Genomic DNA, 18,674 nt, shown 5'->3' with positions numbered 1-18,674 from the left:
CAAAACAATGTACTCAGCGCCACTGAAGAAGGCAATATGCATTTGTCGAGAGGTCCACTGAGGTAGGGGTAGGGAACGTGTTCGATTCCTGGCTACTTATTCCCATTGCGGTGTATCATTGGGCATGACACTTTATCGCGATTGCCTCTGTCGGTCCAGCTGCAAATTGGTACCCGTGTCTTGCAAATTGCTTGAGGTAAGATCTAGTTGGTTTTATGCGACAACTCATCTTTAAAATAGTGTTGCTCATAAGCTCTACATAGCTTTTGCTCATTGTTTCACAAAGCGATGAATTACCTTTGCCGCTATATTCGAAACATCATTAGGGCCCGGCGACATGTGCATACTGACAAATAGCAATTCAGTACACCACAGTAATTGGGTTATGCCGTGTTGTCTTGCTGCCATGTCTGCTAAAAACCGATTTGTCGTAACCATTACTTTTCACATTTTGAGAAAATTGAACTTTAAATTTCAACTCGCCAAAACGTTATTTGTTATAAAAACTTTTTTTGAAAATTTAAAGCTGCTATACTTTTAGTATATCATAGGCAACGTCTGACCTTTTGAATTCTCTTCAGCGTTTGTTCAGTCAAAATTTGATTTAATTGTTTGTAGGTACGATCATATTTTTCTCATAACTAGTCTTCAGTATGATTTGGACTTATGACATTTTATTTTTTAATGCAAAACCCGAGTTTTGGACAAACGACACTTCAGATTTAGCAATTTTATCACGTGACACCATTCTGTTACTTGGATGGCTGATTGTGATCACATTCTGTTACTTGACTGGCTGATTGCGATAAGACATACTGTTTCGGAAAAGTTGGTTAAGATATGGAAATCTGATATTCTGACATTTTCAGAACGTGAAAACTAGACCACCTAGGTAAGCAAAGGATGCGTCTGGACATACGGCATTTCAGATCTGATTCAACTGAACCAATATCTCTATATTTCAAGAAATGGAGATACGACAAATCGTTTTCTTTTTTCTTTCTTTTTTTATCGGGCGATGAATTATTTTAATTTATTATTATTGTTAACATAATTCGTTGTGTTCATTTCTAAAAAACTGTATAAGTTTAAATGGCATTTTATCACTAGTAGATATATTTAAAAAAAATGTATTGGTTCAAAAAATCTCCCCAAAACACAGTACCGAATTTTTTACACGTCCATACGTGGAGAGGAATGGCAATTTTAAGGGTGCAGTTTCATTTCGTTGTGTATTTTTCAAAGTAAATCATGGCTTGATCATTTAGGTACATTCTAGCATGACTTGCTTGCAAAATATCTGGTTAATAACATCACCCTAATACTCGAATACTTCACAGATACCGACCATAGAGAAATGACGATCTTTTGAAGGGTCCATTTTAGGGCCATTTCGGTTTGTATTTTCTAATATAGTCCAGTGTATGGTCATTTGACACCATCCTAGCATGACTTGCTTGGAAACTATCCGGGTCCCAAACATTACTTCTAAACTTCGAATACTTCACAGAATGTGTAAAGAAATATTGATAATATCATAGACTAAATATCTCGTTTTGGGTCGTTTCTGTGCTTATCTTGAAAGTAGGTCAGTGCTTGGTAATCTAGGATCATTTCATTATGAATTGCTTGCAAAATATCTGAGTATCAAAAATCTTCACGAAGCACGAATTTTTCACAATCCCGATCTTAAGGGAAGAAATGACGCTAGTATTCAGATGTCCAGTTTGGGCCGTTTCTGTGCGTGTTTATCTTAAAGGTTCGTCAATGCTTGATCATAAAGTAATATCCTAGAACAATCTGACTAAAGTATTTTATCTTCTAAACGAAGATCTGAGAACGACCCATTCACATTCGTCTTCTGTATATTTTGAATTTCCAATATTACTATTTTTATTTTCGCAAATCTATTTTGATTTGAACCAATCAGACGACTTGTTCGAATGTTAAAGAGTAAGAAACATTTGCAGTCAGTCCAAGGTTCGAACCCGGGACCCCTCGCTAACAGAGCAAGTGCCCTACCGACTGAGCTAACCGGCTATCTGACCTTTTACGACATAGGAATTGTAGATATCAAAAACCAAGGCTTTTTTAAGCTTGCGGAATGTTGTAAGTTAGCTTTTGACTGGCTAGCAGAAGGGTCGTCAGAACGAGGCTATCAATAGCTCGTGTTCAGATCCTAAGCGTAGCGTAATAGGATATGTGCTTTAGTCAGACTGTATCCTAGAATGACTTGCATGCCATATATCTGTGTCCAAAAATCACTTGTACTTCTGTTTACGTACTGTGCCTTGTGACTGGCAGAAATGCGAAAGAAAGTTATCATATAGTAGCTAGGCACACACACTTTGCATCGATACTGAGCCCTTTGAAATGACAAATGGAATGGGGGATCATCGGTACGCTACATGTAGGGCGAAAAAGTTCATTTTCTATACCTTAGTGTACACAAATGTGTATAGAAACCAACGTTTTTTTACAAAATTTCGAACAACGTAAACCTTCTATGCAATTAACGTTGGGATGGCCCTAGAGGACGAGTGACTTACTTAATTTACCATATAACAATATATTGTATTTAGCCAAATCTCAGTGCTCTTGAATGTGAAAACTATAGAAAAAAATATAGTACCGAAACCCAACAATTCTTTTACATAATTATATACGTAGATTTTTTTTGAAGCTTGTAATTGGCAGAACGAAACAAGAAATGAAACATATCATTGCGTGGCTTGCCGCATACCCTTCGCAATACACTGAGCCTTTTGAAAGGTTACGTTAAACGAGTGAGCGACAGTGCACTAAACAGTAAACTAAATATAGTGTAAAATACTGTCAGTTATTATACATGATTATATCCACATGTACGAATAAAGATTCATTTTATTACCCAATTTTGGGACCTGTACTTCTTCTTACAATCAACACTAGTGTATCGCCAAAACGGATATAATTTATACATAATTATTAATTAAAATATATGTGTATAAAAATCAACGCTTTTTACCTAAATATTCCCTTGTAATTGTCTCAGGGATGTCCTAAAATCCAAGAACTTACTTACAATACAATATAAAATATTAAGCAGCCCTTTACTGTGAATATTACTAAAATAGGTCAGTGCTTGTTCATTTAGGACCATCCTAGCATGCACTGCATCCAAAAATATCCGGGTCCCAAAACTCACCCAAAACTCGAATGTTCCTCTGGTTCTAACGTAGTGAAAAATCACGATTTCTAAGGTTTATGTCTTTGGCCTTATTAAGTGCTTACTAGTGTTAGATGATCCTAGAGTTAATTTCAAACTAAGATACCGTGGTCCCCGATTTCGGAAATAAACAGAACTTTCTACGCACATATATAACAAACGTCCGTTTTGCCACTATATTGAATGCATTGTTGCTACCCCGTTGAATGTCACATTTCAAAGGTCTTAGTGTCGTTGAAAAGTGTATTTGCCTAACTACAATATGATACGTTTCGTTTTTATTATTTAAGTTACCTATCACACGGCAGGGGCTTAATATTGTAATACCATGCTGCAAGTAAAAACTGTGCCTCTGGGACCAAATTATCGTTCATTGCAAGCAAACATTCAGAGGTCAAACTTCGGGTCTTAATACCGCTATTTCATATAACATTTGAATGGTGGTATTAAACGGAGGAGTAGCAGTACACTTCACATATCGCAAAAACGGACATATCTTACACATTATATCACACATATCTGGTAGAAAGTTACGCTGTTTAAGACAATTTCAGGACCTGGGATTTTTCCTTGCAAAACAACCCTTGGATGTCTTAAAAGACCAAGGACATTCTTTCAAGGATGTTTCCAGAGGACCGAGGATTTATTTCCATTACGACAAGACAATATTAACACTCCCCTTGGTGTTCCTAATTTTCTCTTTAAACTTAATCCATGCTTGTATATTTTTATATACGCATGCGATTCTCCTGGATCTTGTGATTGGCAGTATACAATAGAAAAGTATCATATTGTAGCTATGTACACACACTTTGCACCGATACTAAGACTTTTGAAAGTACACATTGCGACAGGAAAATATTAAGCCACAACAGAGAGGTATCATATTATACCTAGGCGCGTACACTTTGCACCAATACTGAGACTTTTGAAATAACGTATTGAACGGGGGAGCAGCAGTACGCTCAATATAGTGCTTAAACAGACATTTCCTATACATTATTATAGACGTATGTACAAAGAAAATAATGCTTAATACCCGCATCGGCTTAATCAAAATTATCTTTAACCTTTACACTGCTGGCGGCAAGCGATTCTGCCTTTGCGACAAGTGCAGACCAAGATAAGCCTACACATCCGCTATTCAGTCAGTAAATTTTCAGTGAACACCCCTTCGAATAATAAATGGTACTGCCCAGATTGAATGATGGATCAGTGCATTTTAGAAATTTAGCAGGGTAAGGGTTAAAGTTGAATATTCACAATGACCGTCAAGGCCAAAAACAATATAGTAACACAGAGTTAAGGAAAGGGGAGATTGTTAATAGCCGGTGTAATTAAGGATTTCGACCCCCATAGAATAACGACCCCCCGGTCATTATTCTATAGAAAATGTGACTCCTTTCCTGTAAAATATTGACTCCCCTTATGAAAAACTGACTCCCTTTGAAAACTCTATAGAAAAACGACCCCCGGTCATTATTCTATAGAAAAACTGACCCCTCCAAGTAAAATACTGGCTCCCTAAAGATGACTCCCTTCGAATGTCATAGAATAACGACCCCGGTTATTGTTCTATAGAAAAAGTGACTCCTTCCATGTAAAATACTCACTGCCGAAATTACTACATTCGAACTCTCATACAATATCGATTCCCGGACATTATTCTATTTAAAAAAAGTTACTCTTTCCGTGTAAAACACCGGCTCCTAAAAAGACGTTCGACGATAATATCTGTTAAAAAGTGATCCCCACCAAACCTAACGGACAATTTTACTAGATCTACAACTCTAATACCCTCCATTGCCAATAGTTAACATTTTGATTGTACTACTACTACTGGTGCCGCTACTTCTATTGCTATTACTACATGTACTTCTTCTTCTACTACTACTACTACTACTACTACTACTTCTACTACTACTACTACTACAACTGCTACTACTGATACTACTATACTTGCTTCCATTAATACGTCTTGTACATCTACCTCTTCTTCTCCTGCTGTTGTTGTTGCTGCTGTCACTTATTCCTCTGCTGCTGCTGCTGCTGCTGCAGCTGCTGCTGCTACTGCAACTGCCACTACCACTGCCACTACCACTACTACTACTACTATACCTTTCTATTGTTGCCGCTACCGTGCTTTACTGCCACTGCTAAGTATTGAAACTTCTATTAATACTAAGTTCTATGCTAGCAGTTCCTTGTGCAGTTTTCTTCTGAAGATTTACTTCATACCGAAGTTTGCAGGGATTACTGACACTGGTATGCTTTGTGAACGTATTGTGAATTGTTATTTTCCTGAAAAAATGTATACACCAAGATACAGCGTCTAGAAATAGAATCCCTTTTCCCGTTGCGGAATGCTCTGATTTCTGTGTCAAGTGATGGTATATGGGGCTAATGGTCAAACAGAAGGACGGACGGACGGACGGGCGGACAAGTGCAAATCTATATGCCCCCTCCCCCGAGTGGGGGTATAAAATGCAGCAATTAGGCCTTAGATACATGAGTTATCACTAAATTTGACCAAAAGACCGGGGGTCGTTTTTTTATGGAAGTCAATATTCTTCGTGAGGTTAAGTTTACTTCACGTTGGGGAGTCATAGTACTATGGTCTGGAGGTCATAATACTATGACCGGGGGGTCATTTTTTCTATAGAATAATGACCGGGGGAGTCGAAATACTTCATTACACCGGCACAATAAAATTGCAGTTGTGATAATTGATAAATCTGCTAACAGACAGTGTTCGCTTCAGATAAAAAATCGACATTTAGTTATTTCTTTATTTTTGAACATGATGGTGGTATCAACAGTTTGAGTGCTAGCAAAGGAAAATAATCTTAAACATTTTTTGTAGGTCGATATTACCTGAGCTATGCCTCTTTGACCAAATCTAAAAAAAGCATGCGACATTTTGCTTTTCAAAGATTACTGAAATATAACCGTTACGATAGCCTCCAATCATTCAAAGAGATATTATTTTAAAACTGATAATTTCACTGAATGCAGAACTGCATACGGGAGCGGGGGTGTATAAATGAAAAATAGTTTGAAATACAAATAGAACTAGAATTCAATGAAGACTTAGTAGTATTTGTCACTTGTGAATCATGACGGACATGAAAATTAAACGGTTATGATATAAAACTATATTAAGATGTATCGAAGTCTTATGGAAGTATTTCAATTTTACTATCATTAACTTTCTGACCTTAAGCTGTTGTGAGTACTGTAGCGATTGGAGTGTCTTTGCGTGGGTGATGTGGAGAGAGCTGACAAAATTTATTTAACAGACGTGGAATAAATCATGCGTTAGTTTTGCATGTTAGCTCAAAGTATCTTTTAGTTAAGCCTCAAAAAATTGCAACTGGTGGAATACTTGGATTTTACACTGACAGAAAACAAATATGCTCTATTCATATATCCACAAATAAAAATGGATGTTGTTTAAATATTGCCATGGGACTCAGGATGACTTTTACTTATCGGATTATAATTTCTGGCATACTGTATGACACAAAATCTTGTAACAATTTGGAATGTATTTGCAGTTATATGATAACGTACCGTGCAATTAAATAACCCTTTCCCTGCTAATTTTTGAAAATAATTGGTCCATCATTCAATTATTCAAATGAGTTTTCACTGAAAAGTAACTAACTGAAAAGTGAAAAGTGTATACCATGACCAGACTACACGGATGTGGAGGCTGATCTCGATCTGCCCTGGTTGCAAAGGCAAAATCACTTGCCGCCTACAGGCTAAAGATTTAGCTATTTTGCTATGCATATTTGATTAAGTTCACTATTTAATAGTAAATTATCCCAAAAGGTATAGGTAAAGAGAATATAAATGTGGAAGATTAAAGAAAATATTCATGTGATGTTCCATTGAATCGTCACATGAAATATGCAGCTGGAAGCAAAATGCTCACAAACAGGGCATCGAATCAAAAACTCTGTTTTACTAAACGTTGAAGCGAGCTTTTAGATATTGCCCCTGTGGATGTACGGAGTTATATCTTTCACAACGTTTAAACTGAAAATCCATAATTTTCTGTTTAACATTTTAAATGTAATTTATGAAGTATGTCCCCTTTTAACAAAACCTTTCCGGTGTAAATTGTGTTCAAAAATTCAGTTTCACTCTATTCCTGTTTTCACCTTCAAAATGACAATTTTTGTTCAACATCATCATGTACATTATGTAAAACTTTATATCTCTAGCACAAAAATATCAGAAAGTATTCCCCCTTTTAAATGGGTTTTCGGGTTTATGTTTTGGTGAGTTTCCACGCTGTTTCCTAAATATCAATCATGTGATGGATTTTGCTTAGAACTTGAAATAATAGCTCCACATTATACACCTTCACTCACAGCTTATAACACATGGTCCAAAACTCAGACATATCCATGAATTATGTCATGTTTGCACAATAAAAAATCTTATATCTTCAATAAGATCAAGCTAGATCAGTCTCTCCTTTAGTTGAGTTAGGTTAGTACCCAACTTCTCACCACACACTGTCATGTCAATGTAGAAAGCGTCCACAAAATGTTTTTCTTCCTCTGCCACGCTGCATCGCTGATGTATGTGTTACTCTTCTGATAGCTCCAGATTTAAGCATTGAAATCGGCGAGCACGCTCTTTCCTGTGGCATCTGCTGCATTGTGTTGTATTTGCCATAGATGTATATTTGTTTGAGAAATTGTGGTATATATGTGGTATAATATGGTGATTTTCTTTTGTTTTAAATTTGTTAGGCCTCTAATTAACGAGAGGAAATTGAAGATGATGTGATATGGAAATCCTTGTACTTAATAATAGGCATACATGGCTGCATGTATGCATGATTGATAAAAGTTATAATAGGACATTTTAAAGTTATGTTATTCAAGTACACATTATCACATGTCAAATTGCATTGTATATTTTACGGTTAAGAAGAAATTTGCATTATGACAATAATGTCATTTTAAAAGGTTTCTTTTTCTTAAAAAGGCAAATTTTATCAATAAAAATTAGCTCATTCCACTTTTATTCCATTTTGGATATAAAACATAAACAATTAATGACCGCTTAGTTATGGGTAGGTCACAATAGAGATCATTTACCATTACAACAATCAGGAAATTAGCTAAATTTAGTTGTTTTTTCCAAATGTGGAAGTTATATCTTTATGTATCTTCCCATTGTCCTTATTTAAAAAAAAAAAAACAGAAAAAAAGGAAACTTTTCATTCTTGCCTTCCATAAAAAAGATGTACTTTAAATATTGAACATTTCATGCTTTCTGTTTATGTAAGGACACTAAGCTTTTAGTGCTGTCGAAAAGCTGAACATTTTTCTACCTTATTCTAGATGACAAAGCCGCGAGGAACAAACCACAACTTATGACATTATGTAAATAGAAGGGAATAGTGTAAAAAGACTGTTCACAGTTTTAACTCTATTATAGTCTTTGGATCTGTGTTTCAAACTGTGGAAATCACAGACAGACAAAGTAGGTTTTACCAACTATGTAATTTATGTTTTGTCAATCACTTAACACAAACACAAAAATGATGAAAAATAGTAAAAGTTATGCAATCGAATTCAATTCAGTTTTTTATAGTAATTCCATTGTTTTCTGAAGTTTACTTTCAGGAAAACAAAAAAAAAAAAAAAAAAAACTTACAGGCAGTTCGCAAAATATGATTATTTCTATAATTACAATTTTTACTTCAAAGTTCGTGCCAATTACAATGAAAGTAGTGTTTGATATTGACCTAAATCGTATGCAAATTCCATTCCAACTGTTAAAGAGATTTATAGTTTTGTCCAATGTACTAATTGTTTCAACCTTTGACAAATGAAAATCCGCCTGTTTGCACATAAGTCCGTAACTCGTGACAGAAATGAACATATCGTGTCACATATTTATTGTGAGTAGGATGCCAGCGTATTCAGAAGACAGTTACAAGTAGGCGGTCAAAGGCATTGGACAGGTCAATGAGTGTGGTCGCTACAAAATTGCTTGTGACCTAGGATATTTTTTTTTCAACCGACATAACATCAAAAATAGGCGTGAAAATATGTTGAGCTGCCGAGTCCTAGACTTTGCAAAAATTCCAGACGTAAAAAGTCAATGTCCAACCCAAATAAGTCTTTAAGAAATTACATTCGTATATGACTGTTTTCTATGAAATCTGCTTTTTTTCAAAAGTCTTTGTTCATACAATTGTCGCTTCAGTTATATCTGGAATAACTTTCATTCGATTCAAAAAGTAATTTGCTTTTTGATATAAAGGACAAAATCACGTTTGTGAAAATAAAAGGAGTTATGATGAACAGGGTGTACAATGTACAATTATCTATTAACAAAAATATAACATTTGAAAAGACATTTAATAACATAAACATGTAGAACGCCATTTGTTAATACAGTACCTTTTAATTCCTTGTTTTCTATTGTACAGACCTGCATATGTAAAATATATCTTTTTCCTTGTCGAAGAAACGATAGGATGCCAGCGTATTCAGAAGACAATTACAAGTAGGCGTTCAAAGGCATTGGACAGGTCAATAAGTGTGGTCGCTACAAAATTGCTTGCGACCTAGGATAACAAAGTTGCGGTGCAACACAGTGCACAGTGTACCTTCTACCTCTAAAACACTTTCGACCAACCATCATCATCTCATTAACGGTTATGTTAATTTAAAAATGATATCAAGCAAATGGTATTATATAAATATTGCATGCCTGAGAGGGTGATATGAAAAATGTTCACCGCGAGATATATGAATATTGACCGAGGCGCCAGCCGAGGTCTATATTCATATTTCGAGGGATGAACATTTTTCATTTCACCCTCTCAGGAATGCAATATTTATTTTATTATACCGAAAGCTTATAAGGGTCAAAGCATTAACTGGAAAATCAACATAATAATTTATTTAACATTAAAAACTAATTACTAACCAAATAATGAATACAGAATTAAAAAGTGTTTACTTGTTAGGACTCGTAATTTGTGGCGACTTTGCTGTAATAAGACTTTTTTGATAGATTTAGTCGAGACGTTTACATATCGCTGATCCCTATATTTATTTTTTAATATTTCAACATTGCGTCAGTCAGTAGCATTCGAAAAAAGGCGATAGCTTTCTTTCTCTAAATGAAACGTATAAGTGTGAGCACTCATTTTCTTAGTTAGATCATTTCCAAGCTTATTGTTGCAGTTTCGATTCAATATTTGATGAAAAATTGTTTTCGAAATGTTTTACACATAGCATAAAAAAGAAAATAATCAATGCGAAAGTATCAATCTCTCATGGGGTGATATGAAACAATAATATCACATGCGCAGGAAAGACAAAATAACGCTGTTGCGCATGTGATATGAAATTATGGATCATATCACCTGCGCAGAAATTGAAAATAAGGATTTTGCGCGTGTGATATAAAATCACTGGGGAATATGATATTTTATTCAAGTTAAACTAATGGGAAATTTGCATTGGACAGTTATGTGAGGTATAATAACTTTTTTTATCACATTGCATTTTTAATCGACTATGCATACTGCACATGTCATTGATTATTTAAAATATCTGCAATGTTTGCCTGTCAGGGACGGGATTTACCCAACTTTAGGGAGAAGATGTAATAACAAACCGTGCTTAAGACACGTGACAACATTTGGTGGAATGCCACATTATACAAAACTGTAAAATTTTAATTCAATTGCGAATAGATATAAATATTTCTCGGCATTTTGAAAATCTTGTAGAATACAAGTTACTAGTGTTTGACTTTCTGGCTATGCTGTTATCAGTTTTGCATCGAATCATTGGAAAGTTGAACACTTCAAAAAATAAAAAGGTAAGGATAGTTTTCATGGAAGCATCGAGCATCCCAACACACAGCTATATAGCCATGCATCGCAAAGTAGGCCAATAACAAAATTATGTTATAATGGAAAAATATTGTAGACGGGTTGATTCAAGATCCAACAAGTACATTTGAATTATATTCAAAATACAGATTAAAAAAGAGGGGGCGGGAAGGGGTAAAGGGTAGATTAAAGGGAAGGTTGTTTGGGGAAAGTGGAGCAAGGAAAAATATACAAAGGGAAGATTTTGATTGGCTGACCTGTTCAGATTTATTTAAAACCGGTTTCACTTATCTTTAAAATCAGTGTAGTTATGTAAAAAGGGATTGATTAAAATTCAAAGCCCCATGTACAGCGATAAGATAACAATATATGTTTATATTCACCCAAACGCATTCAATTGTTTGACAGCGTGTTCAGAATGCATTATAACTAATGCTTCTAGTTACATATTTCGGTCAGATGTCAGAAAAAGTGTGTTTAATAAACCGATTGTTGTCGGAGTACCCATCTATTACTTATAAAGATTATTAACGTAACCTTAATTATATCTAGCGGTTAATTCATTCAAAACAAAACAATTTATAAAGTAGATGGATTATCTTTAGACGACATGCAGTTTAGGATTTAGATAAGAATCGCCGCTCCAGTTTGAAGTTGTTCCAGAGTAGTGTACGCAAAAATCAGTAACGTAAGTTATCATTGTATCAGAATTGTATCATTTTATTCAAAATTGCAAATTTCTGCGAAACCACTTGTCTTACCTGAATGACATTGTGCACTGAGACAAATAGTTATTATGCATGTAACAATGTGATTATTTTCTAAAACTCTAAAACAGATTCTATTACCGGCTCGACCTTAATTGTGCGGTTTCGCGACTTTACTGTCTTGTCCATACAATTACGTTAAAAACAAATAATTATAGCCATATTGCGACTATGAAATGTTTTGCTTAAACAGAATTACGTGTATTTCTACCTTTAAGAACGTGGACTCCATACAATGTTTAGCAAAATTTTTAAAGATCCCCTTTGGACGGTGAGGGGTGGAGCACATTGTATTACCACTGAAAGTTAAACAGATTCAATCTAACTGAGTCTGCTATTTTTGTTTGGTTACATTGGCTGCATCCTATCATCTTGTACCATTTTTTTATAAAAAAATGCTTTCCGTTCTGCAAAGATGTGTAAAATTCATTTCCGAAATAAAAACTGAGAAAAGCTAAAGATAACAGTATGAAAATTGATGTATTAAGTAGAGTATTCCTCAAGCCGGCGTAATCATTTTGTATAACTGTTTTAATTCGTGTTTATAATCCAACTCTTTATTCCAAAGGTGAGAGGAAGCTACAATTAAGAAAATGTTATTTGAAGACGATAATGACTATAAAATCATTGAGGTTAATGGACTGGCCTTTCCAATACCATTTTTCAAAACTGAAGAAGAAATCCTGCAAAGATTTCTATATGTGAAGAATTTTCCATACAAAGCTGGTGATGTGCTGCTCTGCAGTTGTCCGAAGACAGGTATGACTATTGGATAATTATACGTACGATAGGCATTCGGTGTATACAATTTTTTTTACAAAGTACATAACAGTTTTCATTCTTGAAAAATAGCATTCTTTCTTACAAATAGCAATTCATATTTTACAAACAATTCAAGCAAACAAAAATAAACCAGAGTGCTTCCACATTCCATGTTTGGAAACGTGAACTTTGTGCGAGCAAATTTTAGTCAGCTATTTATGGCCAGTGAAAATTTTATAGGAATGAGCACTTTATTAATCGAGTTAATGGTTTTTGTTACCTAGCAACGTAATAATACATGTAAATCATGTCTGGCCGCATTATATCTAAGGGCCATGTAGTAAGACCCAGGAAGAATTTTCATAATGAAACGTCAAGCATTTTACAATTTCTACAAAAACAGTCAGATTTAAGCATTGCTGTGGAAAATAATAGTTCGTCAGCTGTGAAAAATATCATCATTTATGGCAACAATAAGGCCTGCCGTTGCCTATTAATTAACTGCAAAATTATTGGAACTGTTTTATATGACATTGTATTTTATTTTTATAAGTTCGTCTCTCATTAATAAGTTTGCCTTTACACAACAATTTCTCTGAAACAAAAGTCACTTAACAGTGGAAGACTTTTAATAGCTTTAGACATGACTACGATGTAGTAAATGCATACAATTTTAATGAGGTAATGCATGATTTGTCTTAGGCAAATTGAATGACAATGGAAATCAACCATGATATTTATAACAGCTTTTATTTATTAACAAAATTACCTTTACTTTAATCTCTTAATAGTTGTTAACCTAACATTTAGTTTTCGCATTTAATCAATATGTACTACTCGGGGCATCACAGTTATCTTTTTCTGCCACAGTCGCCGCTTAAATCATTACTCAAATTTTCAGAAAAAAAGCCTGCCCAAAACTGTTTAGAATGTGGCATAAACGAAGAAAACATATTAAATATAACATCAAAATTCACGAATTTGCTTATATTCAATTATATGAAAGATTTGTATTTAACATTATTTGAGTAAAGTTACGTCGTAGTAAGTTAGAACTCATGGGATATAAGAATTCATATGTTTCAGGCACACACTGGCTAACGAATCTATTACATTATCTTATGTACGACGGTCAGTTAGACGACATGTTGTCCTATCAACCTTATCTCGTCGATTTCCATGATATTGAAGAAGAGGTTCAAAGAAATGGTCGAAGGATAATATCCTCCCATTTTCCGCCAAAACATCTCCCAGTCGAACATTTTGCAAAAGGCGGGAAAACGATTCTTCTCTTTAGAAATCCAAAAGACACAGCTGTTTCGATGTTTCATATGTTGAGAAAACAGAAAATATATGTTAACTTCAAGTTATCATGGGACACATATTTAAAGTATTGGCTCGAAGGGAAAAGTAGGTTAAACTTTTATACTTTGTACAGTTAATCAGATAAAATCGCTATTATAGATACTAAACGATGTGCATTGTCGATCTACCTCTCATATATTGCATGTTTAGATAATTACCTCAAATGCTGAAAATCCCCATTAAATGCACCTTTCTATACTAAATAAATAAATCAACTGCGTAGGGATACATTCATTATAGATAAATGTCATGCAGTAACAGTAGATTACATTGTATTATAAATATATTACTGATATTCGTATATAGTTTCTATATTTTTAGAATTTTGATCTACGATAGTCCTGAAATGCTCCGTTAATTTATGTACGTGTAACCCCTGCTAAGTTCATCGTAGTCTTCTTTCAAAATACCTTCCATTAATGATTTTAGAATGAAACATGTTTTAGCGAAAATAAAAAATAATAACACACACTAACAATGTTATTTCAGTTCCTATGGGATCTTACTTTGAATACTACAACAGCTGGCAGAAGGAACTCAACAAGAGACCTGATTTGGATATACTAATTGTACAATATGAAGATCTAAAAAGGGTAGTCATTGAATACGTACAATCTGTATTAAATGTGTCATTTCATTTAAAGTATTTCCATTTAACTATTCAGTCTCCACTGACAACAGTTATACATTAGATACAGCAAATAAAAAGAAAACGTTGTTTAATCAAATACGTCTACACATTTTCAAAAATAGAGTGCTATAATATGATAATTAAGTACGTAAGTACATTCCATCTTCAATTTGGAATGTCACATTGATTGTAGTATTATAGAAACATAAAATTATACCATTACTTTTAGGACAGTTTACATGAATTACGTCGCATTAAGAAATACCTTGGCTTGCATCACTCTGATGAACGCCTTAAAGCTGTGTTAAACAAGTGCTCCCTTGAGAATCTAAAGGCAGATGTTGACAGTGGGGAAGTAAAAACACGTCTAACTGACGAGAAAGGAATATCCATCCTTTTCAGAAAAGGTAGTATGATTTTGTATTAAAAATTATTTTATATTTACTGTAATTTAAACATCTAGGCGTTGTCTGTGATAATGGACATGCTGTAAAATACTGCTTATATTTAACAGAAAAACGACTAAAAGCAAAACATTTTAACAATTACTTGATCCGCGATATATTCGGATCACACCGTTTTTGCATTGGCTGTAATCTAAACCTGACTAAACCACTAGAGTTAAACAAATTTACGTATAAAATCTCTGTAAATCATCTCTTTTTAAACGTCACATTAAAAGCCTTGTGGAATTTTATTAAATTCTACAGAAGCAACATTATTATTTGCTGGTCCTTTCGGATGTCCATTCAATAAATCTATAAAATAGCATTCTGGTTAATGACCGTGACAGATGTTGCACATATCATTATCTCTCGTGAAGAAACTCAGTAAACTGAGTCTGTTTTTATTTTATTTGGTTGCTTTCTATTCTGATTTTGTAATATAATTGTATTATCTCTTTCTAACTGATATTAGATCTTTGTTGAGATTATGTGCTTACAGATTTCTGAAAACGTCAAATGTAACAAATTGTGTTTTGTTCTGGAAAACTTATGTAACTTTATGGACAAATACCAACAAATATGCCTTTAAGTTACCTTACAGTCATCATTGAATTGCTTCAGTCAATGTTAAAAGACTGGTGAAACAAAATGTTCTGTGATAAACAATCGTAATACATTATCATCACTGAAAACGTTTTATCCTTTTTTCAGGGATTATTGGAGACTGGAAGAACCACTTTACAGTTGCACAAAATCAAGAATTTGAAGCAATAGTAAATGAGAAATTGAAGAACAGCATATTCAACTATAAGTTATGGAATTAATATAGAATGATAATGTTACGGTAAATTTGACACCGGTTTTCAAAATACAAAATGAAAAATGAAATAATTGTTCACAGATAACAGGCATCCAAATTTATTTCAAATAATGTATAACACACTCTTCTGACATGCTATGATATCCTACTGTCCTGAGGAGTAGACAGATTGCTTTGATGCTATATAAGTAACATACACTTAATGTTATTTCTAACCGCAGTCATGTTATTAGCTCACCTGTCACGTAGTGACAAGGTGAGCTTTTGTGATCGCCGTTCTTCCGTCGTCCGTCGGCATACGTCGGCGTCCGCCCGTCCGTCCACAATTTCTTGCGAACATGATAGAGACCACATTTTGCAATTGATTTTAATCAAATTTGCACAAAACTTGTATTGGCATAACATATCAGTTCCTTTCGAAATCTGGCCCCTGACTGACCCCTGAAAGAGCCAAAATTTGTTAGTTTTTACCATGTGAACACGATAGAAGTGACATTTTATATTTGATTTCATCTACACTTAGATGCAATTTAAGTCACAATAAGATCTCGGTTCCTTACGAAAACTGGCTAGATTCCATCATTGGTTCTAGAGTTACTGCCCCTAAAAGGGGCATTTTTTTATTTTGACCCTTTCAGCCATATAGAGGTTACATTTATGCTTTGATTTGATGCAAACGTGCACAGAACGATAATCTTGGTGATCTCTAGGTCATCTGGTCAAATCAAACGGAAAGCTTGTTAATGCTCTTGTTCATTTGATGTGCATAAAACTTGGTCAAAATGTTTGTCTGCATGAAATATCAGACGAATTTTTATCCGTGTCATGTAGTGTCATAAACTAAGTCACCAGGTCAAATCAAAGGATAAGCTTGTTTACACTCAGGAGGCAACGGGTTTTGGTCAAATCTTAATGAAAATTGGTCAGCATATGTATCTCTATGAAATCACTAGGTTAAACATGTTTACACTATTATTGTATGTTACTCAGGTGAGCGACCTAGGGCCATCTTGGATTTTGTTTGTAACACATATATCAATATTTAAAATAATACAATATTTCAACACAGATCAGGCTTGGTCTTCCGCCAGAATATTTAGCATTTTCAAGATTCAAAAACAAAGAACATCTGCTGCTCTTCTTGGTTAATTGTCATCCTTGTGACCATAGATCTCATAATCATGTGAAACAAACATGTATGATGTTCAGTCAACGTCGTCTCGATTGAAAAGACAAAACGAAATCTAAATGTATTTTATACGCTTCATTTGTGTTTTTGCAACTGACCATTGTCCTCGTGTGTTTCTTTTTCCGTTTTGTGTGTTTTACATGTCTGTGTTTGTTGTGTACGTGACAGTGTGCTGAGAGTTGCAGTTTGTTTGGGGAGGCTACGTTTCTTTTAGTAGTTTTGATTTTGTTTTCTGTTTGATATTTATTTTTGCCTGTTACAATTTTTGTGGGTATTTGTATGTCTAAAATCCTGATATTAAATAAAGTTTTAAAAAGCTATGTGGTCATTTATATGAATATCGAATTACTTTGGTGGCTGATTACTAATTTTGTTGAGTGCTTTGGGTGCATTATTTGCAGGAGCGACATTTTACCTTGTTAAAGTAAAGCTGAATATAGGTGTTGTTTTTATTCAGGTGGTTTATCCCATATCAGTATTACAACAGTAGGTCATCCTTTAATTCACTTCTTCACAACTAGCAGATAATCTATGTCTATTCACGTTTCCTCAGATAACAGGTACAATTTGTTTACTTGTTAATGGGTTAAAATGTAGAACGGTTCATGTGTTGTACTGATTATTTAGGACACACTGTCAATTAAGCAGATCAAAATAAACGCGTTTACTAATAAATTAGAACCAGAAATCATGCATGATAATTAACTGTGTTGACTTCTGAATTATAAAGGACGCGTACACATTAATAATAACCTATGCATATAATTACTAATGTGTACGTGTAATATTAAACATTAGTATTGTACTAAACATTCTTAAATTACGTCTTTTTTCAAACCATAAGGAATGAAATGACGCATCATTTTTTAAATATTTTACGACAAAACGAAGATAGGGTCTCTGATAAGCTAACCTAAATCTGAACAACAACATATCTGCAAACATTTACATACGTGTATACAAATCAATATTGAATTAAAATACAGTTATTTGTATAGCAAAGTAGCTCTTTTATACCGTTATTAATAGATTCAAGTTTCAGTTAATGTACCAGTGACCTTTAGGCAGTGAATGATAAAGAAAAATGGAACAAACTAAAACCTAAGACAATCTTTGAAATTGAATATCAGAAAACTTCAACACAAATCAGTTACCTTCTGTCATAGGTACGAAATGGTATTGTCAATACAGAAATTGCAAATTTGGTCTACACGTTCTAAACCAAAATTCTAAAATATTTAATGAATTATGTCGATTTACCAATAGTAAGTTTTTCGATTAACTGTATTAGATAATTAGAGGCTATCTGTTTGTCTCAGTGTATTTCATCAGTGAGTGGCATAGCCACGAGTGAAAATGTAAGATATGGTGAGTAAAAGATGTTTTGAACTTATATGTAAAACAAACAAATTTTCTTTTCATTTTTGGTTTTGAATGAATTTGTCCATTTTATAGTTTCTTACTAGACATCTTACTCTAACATTTCGATTATTCACTAACACACATGTAATAAATTGTAATTATTTATTTAAGCTTGTCACTATCTGTGGTGTTCATTACATGACTACATGTACACGTGTTTACATTGAATTGGTCTTTGGTAA

At 34.0% G+C, this 18,674-nt stretch overlaps 1 protein-coding gene across 2 annotated transcripts; it reads left to right on the top strand.

Moving 5' to 3' along the window:
• The first annotated feature begins 60 nt into the window (after window positions 1–60).
• Window positions 61–17,388, top strand: LOC123555483 (sulfotransferase 1C2A-like). Of its 2 annotated transcripts, none has more exons than XM_045346101.2 (6): window positions 61–196; window positions 12,426–12,616; window positions 13,706–14,029; window positions 14,474–14,577; window positions 14,845–15,022; window positions 15,773–17,388. In XM_045346101.2, exons 2-6 carry the CDS (start codon window positions 12,451–12,453, stop codon window positions 15,883–15,885), a joined length of 885 nt encoding a protein of 294 aa, XP_045202036.2. In that variant the 5' UTR covers window positions 61–196; window positions 12,426–12,450; the 3' UTR covers window positions 15,886–17,388. The 2 variants fall into 2 exon arrangements, with proteins under 2 accessions (XP_045202036.2, XP_045202030.2); XM_045346095.2 differs by lacking the exon at window positions 61–196 and adding an exon at window positions 11,350–11,778.
• The last annotated feature ends 1,286 nt before the right edge of the window (window positions 17,389–18,674 follow it).

Source organism: Mercenaria mercenaria, chromosome 15, assembly GCF_021730395.1.
Source record: "Mercenaria mercenaria strain notata chromosome 15, MADL_Memer_1, whole genome shotgun sequence".
NCBI classification, from domain to species: Eukaryota; Metazoa; Mollusca; class Bivalvia; order Venerida; family Veneridae; genus Mercenaria; species Mercenaria mercenaria.
The sequence above is the reverse complement of the archived record's forward strand: the minus strand, read 5'-3'. Positions and strand labels throughout refer to the sequence as shown.

Excerpts from the sequence above, each read along its gene's own strand:
- LOC123555483 (XM_045346101.2), top strand. The coding sequence starts at position 12,451 with ATGTTATTTGAAGACGATAATGACTATAAAATCATTGAGGTTAATGGA. Across the intron at positions 12,617-13,705 it reads CTGCAGTTGTCCGAAGACAG|GCACACACTGGCTAACGAAT; the intron begins GTATGACTATTG and ends CATATGTTTCAG. Across the intron at positions 15,023-15,772 it reads ATCCATCCTTTTCAGAAAAG|GGATTATTGGAGACTGGAAG; the intron begins GTAGTATGATTT and ends TCCTTTTTTCAG.